Source organism: Nomia melanderi, chromosome 1, assembly GCF_051020985.1.
Source record: "Nomia melanderi isolate GNS246 chromosome 1, iyNomMela1, whole genome shotgun sequence".
In the NCBI taxonomy this organism is placed as follows: Eukaryota; Metazoa; Arthropoda; class Insecta; order Hymenoptera; family Halictidae; genus Nomia; species Nomia melanderi.
The window spans coordinates 36,606,002-36,612,001 of NC_134999.1; the positions used below are offsets into that span (position 1 = coordinate 36,606,002).

A 6,000-nucleotide genomic window follows, 5' to 3' on the forward strand; every position below is an offset into this window, starting at 1 on the left:
TTCAAATGCGAACGACAAAGCACCGACAGATCCTATCCACGGTAATCAGCGCGCGAACACCGCGACCGGATTCGGATCCAATTAAAAACGATTTCCAAACTTCGAACAGTTCTCACGAATTTATTACTTCGCCGAGCCGCGACAAGACCGCAAGCCACACGTCCGAACGGGGGACCGTAGGGAATCCGAGAATCGGGTCGGTTTAATCAAACGACTCGTAACTCAAACTTCGGAAAGTAACAGCGCGGAAAAGTCGACCGCTTAATCGTCGGAGAATATGAAAGCGTAATTACCAGGGGAACGGGTGAAACTCGCCGCCGACAGGCCAGCGGATCGAGCGTGAAGCCCGAGTGGCGCTCTCGAGCGGAGAGGAACGAGAAGAAAAAGGGGGAAGAACTACGAAGGAATCCGCCGGATCCTAATGTACATAGAGCGCGACGCGCCTCCGTTTCTTTCCGAAACGAGTCGCTCGTATTTCTGTCATTAGGGGATCAGGGGCTGTGTGTAATCAGGGAAGGAAACCGTTAGAAAAGTCATTTCGGGGGAAATAAAGTACCTGTTCGCGGCTCCTCGAAAAAGTCAAGATCCGAGCTCGCAGTTCGCCGTGAAGCGGCGCCGAGACGGGTCCGACCGATTCGCCGGCTAATAGTGTTGCAGTACGGAGGTTCCGCGTCGTTAACGACTTCAACCGTTTTCCGTATCCGGGCATCGACAGCTCGCCCCCCGAAATACGGACTCCCTGCACTTCGAGCCGTAAACGAGTGCGGATCCCGGCGATTCCGTCGAACCTCCGCTCGAAATATCGGAAAGAGGGGTCCCCCTTATCGCGGGGAATCACCGGCGGATTTTCAATTACGCCGACCGTTCGAACTTAACGGGAAATCCGGCGAACTCGCGAGAATTTCGTAATTGCGCCGGCGATGTTCGCTTTTGAAATATTGGAAAAATATGTTGAAATTTGTAACGGTCGGGAATTACTCGGGCGCCCGGTATCCGACGACGTTCGAAATTACCTCTCCGCCGTCCCGGAGAATTCCCGCGGCGACAGTTTTTTAATTTTCAGGCCTCCGGCGTGAATTCTGCGCCCGCAGCACCGACGGTGGCTGCGCGCCGGAGCAATTTAATATCGCCGCGGCGTTAAACCGCGGGAATCTGCTACGCACGTGGCTGGCCCCTTATGAGATAGGGTTTGGCAACGTGCAGCGGCTTCTTGCAGATGCGGCTGAGCACTTACGCGTGTCCGACGCCATCTGCTCGGGGCACGTTCTTTACGTTTACGCGGGGCGGCGTCGGATCCTCGCTGTGAGTTACTGCGGTGACGTCTGAATCGGGGAATCCCTTGCTTTCTGAACGGAGTACGCGCGGTTGCCTCTGGAACAGAATAATTGGGTCAGCGGCGAATTGATGGAATGCTTGCGCGTTGCCATCGATCCTCTCGGTTTCATCTGTGATATGGTTTTAATTGTTTCTTCTATAAAAATATGAGTATTCTAGGAATGGATGTGATGAACGAGTCTGCCTGTGTTGAATGCGTGATTAAGGCAATGGAACATTCTAGGTTAAATTGATTTTCTGTAGTGAATTTCACATGTTAATGACGTTCATGTTAGATGAACGTGGAGTATTCCAAATGTGAAGTTAGTGACGAAAGAATGTTCTAGGAAGTAGTAAAAGTGTTATATATGTACAAATGAAAAATTCTCTTTCTGCTACGGTGTACGTATAAACGTGGAATAATATACACACGAATATAATTGTATATTAACGATGTTGTCAATGTTTAATCAAGATTCAAGTTAAAACTGCATAACAGCCAAGGTAGATGTCTGGTTCGGGCGGAATTCAGGTCAAAAACGAGCTCGACAGAATTTAATCTAGCCCCGTCTATGCCTGGCGAGCGAAATCTAGAATCTCCCCGCTCGTAACGATTAAAACGAAATTAAAATATTAATCTCCGCCGGCGAAATAATCCAAAAACGAAACGGTACATCAGCGATTAAAACAACCGGTAGGGATTAACCGGTGGCGAGCAGAAATTAATCCCGAGGCCGCATATGAAATGGCCGAACGTAATCTGTAGAAAGATAAATGTGTCTTTTTAATTCACCGCCGGCGCGGACCCATTTCAATTAAGAGAATAATAACGCGCCGAGGAGCCGGGAGCGTTGCGCGAGGGTTAAACGCGCCGGCGGGCTGGCAGTTGTTAATCTAAGCGCGGGGACGGCGCGGCGACATCGAATTAATGCTATTTTCCAGAGATTAGTGGAACGAAATTACTCACGTTCGAAGAACTCGCGAGCAATTATTTGTCAGGCCGCCCGAGCCGCTCGCGGCGAGCGTCGCCGCGCTAAAGAGCGCGGTAATTAATGAAGACCTTCCTGCCACGAGCTAGCGACGCAGGAAAAACCTATAATCCGATAGTCTCCGTGGGGGACATTGATTTACGAGACCGTGGTTTCATTATTCTTTCGCTCGCGAGCCGCGATACCGATCCTCGCGATGATCGCGCGATCCTTCAGCTCACGCGGCTTGTCTTCCGGCGCGTTCTGATTAACTCTTTGCACTCGGAACTTTCTTAATAGAAATGTTTAACATTTGACGAGACGAAGGCGATTCTTAAAACTAACTGGAAGGGAAGTCACAAGTACATTGAAGAAAACTATTCTAATTCCATTTCAGATTTTATAAGTTTACTGCGTCAAAGTGGTGACAAATCCACTCAAGTGTAAAGGTTAATAAACGAAAATTCATTTATTTCGCGCTTCATTGAAATTGTATCGGTTTATACAAACGAATTCCAAGCGAATTTCGCGAGAAATTTGAACGATTGTTCGGAGAATACGTAATGAATGATTGATTTTCGGTTGAATTGATGTATACTTGAACATTCGGCGCGCGATGTTCTAAAAATCGACTGTAAATCGAAGTTTCTGGTGCGTTCTGATTAACCCTTTGCACTCGGAACTTTCTTAATAGAAATATTTAACATTTGACAAGGCGATCCTTGAAACTAACTCGAAAGGAAATCACAAGTACATTGAAGAATTCTAATTCGAATATTTCACGAGGCATTATACAAAGTTCAACGTTAACTATCAGATTTTATGTTTACTGCATCAAAGTGGTGGGATCCACTCGAGTATAAAGGTTAATAAACGAAAATTCAATTACCTCGCGCTTCATTGAAATTGTATCGGTTTACACGAATTCCAAGCGAATTTCGCGAGAAATTTGAACGATTGTTCGAAGAACAGGTAATGAATGGTTAATTTTCGGTTGAATTGATGTATACTTGAACATCTGGCGCGCGATGTTCTGAAAATCGACTGTAAATCGAAGTTTCTGTAGTCGCTGGCGAGGTATTCAGTGGAACGTTGCGGAATTTTGTTTGCTCGCGTGTATATAATAGGGAGCAAGAGAAAGAGAGTTTTATTTCTGTTCCAGGCGAACGTACGGAAGCCATGCAACGTGACGCCGGATACGTCTCCTCCGGATGTGACGTCAGCCACTGGCCCGGGCTTCTACTTCCGTTCTCGTGGTTTCTAATACTCGCGCGAAACATCCAAACTTCCCTGCAGTAGCGCCACCGCCACGATCAGTATTTCACGCGAGCCACCGTTCTCATTGGATTGAAAGGACTGCCCGGCCAGAGAATCGACCAATGGTGGACTAGGTTGTAAGCTAGACGACTAAGAACCAGCGGCGAGGAAGCGAGAACACGCTGCGAGACATCGTACTCGAAAAACTTGGGAAATTTTTAAGGAAACTTCTGTTCAACCTGCTCCCTCCGAAGTTTAATGATCTTCAGTTTCTGAACGTAACGTTTCGAGGGTTGTTTGGGAAGGAAATTTCATAGAGTTAATATTTGAGAAGGATTTGCAACTATTTGGAATCGAGAATAATTTAAAACAGTATTCAATTCAGTTGAAATCAGGATAATTTCATGAAATTCTGGGCACTGCGAGGACGTTTTCAGGGTTTCACGTGCTTCACTTATATAAACATTCGCGCTAAGTAATTCCCCGTAATTACTTCACTGCGAATGTACAAGTAACGTGGATTTTCGCGGATTTCAAGAGCTGTTTACTTCCCTTTCGCGGCATAAGGGAAGCGAAGATTCCGACCGCGAAATAATTCTTGCGGAGCCTCTTACTCCGTTGCCTCATTTCAAACAAGAGGTTTTTGTTCGAGTAAACTGAAATTCTGCTTTTGATTCAAAAAGCGGATTGCCGGTTTCGCTGTCCGCAGGAGTACCGCAGAAAACATTCTGGGCTTTACATATTTCCTGAAGTATCAAAGGGTAATAGAAGCTCGTGGCCGGCGGACTGAATTGTTTACTCGGTTCCATTGAAACCGGACCTCGAAAATTTATTACCATAATGGTCCTTTTCTTTACTATACCGGAGATTAATGTTTAATCATTAAAACAAACATAAAATGAACATCGACCGAGTCATCCACTCGAATATAAATATCAATTCTAAAATTAACTCTTTACGGACGAATGCCATTTCAGCAAGATGAAATTTTTGTATTTGGAAGACGCAGAAAAATGACTCAGTTACTCGAACAGCGATCATCGCGTAATTTCCTTTCTTTATATTAATCAAACATTTGATAATTCAGCTTTATCCCTGAAAGTTTTGTATATTTCAAAGAATCGTCCGCAAAGGGTTAACACGACTCATCAACCAGAGAAATAAACGTTGAAAGCTTCTAGGTAAAAGACCACGATCCATCTTCCGAAGTAAAAGTCTTCTTATATCTCCCATCCGGATTCGTTTGAGGAAACTTTATTAACCGAACTTGCCGGGCGGCATTAAAAATGAACGACAATATCGCGATGGACTTAAGAAGCCGATCGAAATTGAATTCCCCGGCGAAATGGCGGAGACGATGGAACACACCGGCGCGACGAATGTATTTATTACGTAAATAATTCAGTAAGCGAAGCCGCAGCGCAGCGCTTGATCTCAACGCGCCGGTGCGCCTTTTTCAATTCGCCGTTGCAATTCAGGACGGTTCTTTGAACGTCCCTCTTCAACTGAATAGGGTTAAAGTGGCCGTGCCGGCGTCAAAGGATGTGAAGGTAATTCGATATCCTGTGTCTTAGCCACGCCGATGCCTCTTCCGCGCCAAGGAGCCGGGACGTTAATGAAATCTTTAATTCATAACTTTATTCGCCGGCGCCCGTGGAAACGGGCCCGAACGCCGCCTTCGCCGGGACGTCGCGGCCGTTGTAAATAATTGAGGACGGAACTCGCAGCTGTCATCGCACTCGCGAACGTAGAATTAACCGGAACGCACAATCATTGTTGCTCGGACTGTGAATATTCATGTCGACGAAGGATTTCATTTTGTATTAAAATGATAAATTGAATAGAAACTTTGTTCCTTCGTTCGGAACTTTCGTTTCATTTGAATTTTTCGATAGTGTATAGTTTGGAGATTAATTTAGCAATGAGAACTTTTGAATTTTTGGTTGATACGAAATTGCTGTTGGTATTGAGAGTTAGTGAAATACATTTGATTTGGATGCATGAGTTTTCACGATCCGTCAACGTTAGGATAGTATTTATTGTTACACTAGTTTAAGATATCTTAATGCACTTCGAACGGAACGAATTTATCTTGGAAATTATCATTGCACGCCGACAGTTAATCGAATTTACGGAATAAACTTTGTACGATGTTTCTAAATAAAACTATTGGTATTATAAATAGCCTATTTGTTCGAATCGGAAATCAAGCACCGATCTCAGTAACGACTCTTCCATTTCCCGTATCAATTTCCATACGAATTTCGAAATCCCGATACCGAAACTGTGTCAGCAATTCATAAAAACAGAAATAGGGGTTTGAACCCTTTCGCTCCCCAATCTCCATCGGTCGTTCACCACACACGCGCTTTAAGCATTACGTAACCTTGTCCAGTCAGGTTTACGCCCCTTGTCGCCCTCTCCAGGCCGGTGACAGGTACGCGAGTCAATTTAACAATGC

The 6,000-nt window shown here is 45.2% G+C and overlaps 1 protein-coding gene across 3 annotated transcripts in view; it reads left to right on the forward strand.

Moving 5' to 3' along the window:
* Positions 1–5,700, forward strand: part of LOC116423883 (zwei Ig domain protein zig-8) — a 181,490-nt gene extending 175,790 nt beyond the window's left edge. For all 3 annotated transcript variants that reach the window (XM_076367777.1, XM_076367767.1, XM_076367782.1), the window contains one exon: positions 3,445–5,700. In XM_076367777.1, the coding sequence (XP_076223892.1) occupies positions 3,445–3,581 (137 nt within the window). In that variant the 3' untranslated portion in view covers positions 3,582–5,700. The remainder of the gene's footprint in view (positions 1–3,444) is intronic.
* Positions 5,701–6,000: the final 300 nt, after the last annotated feature.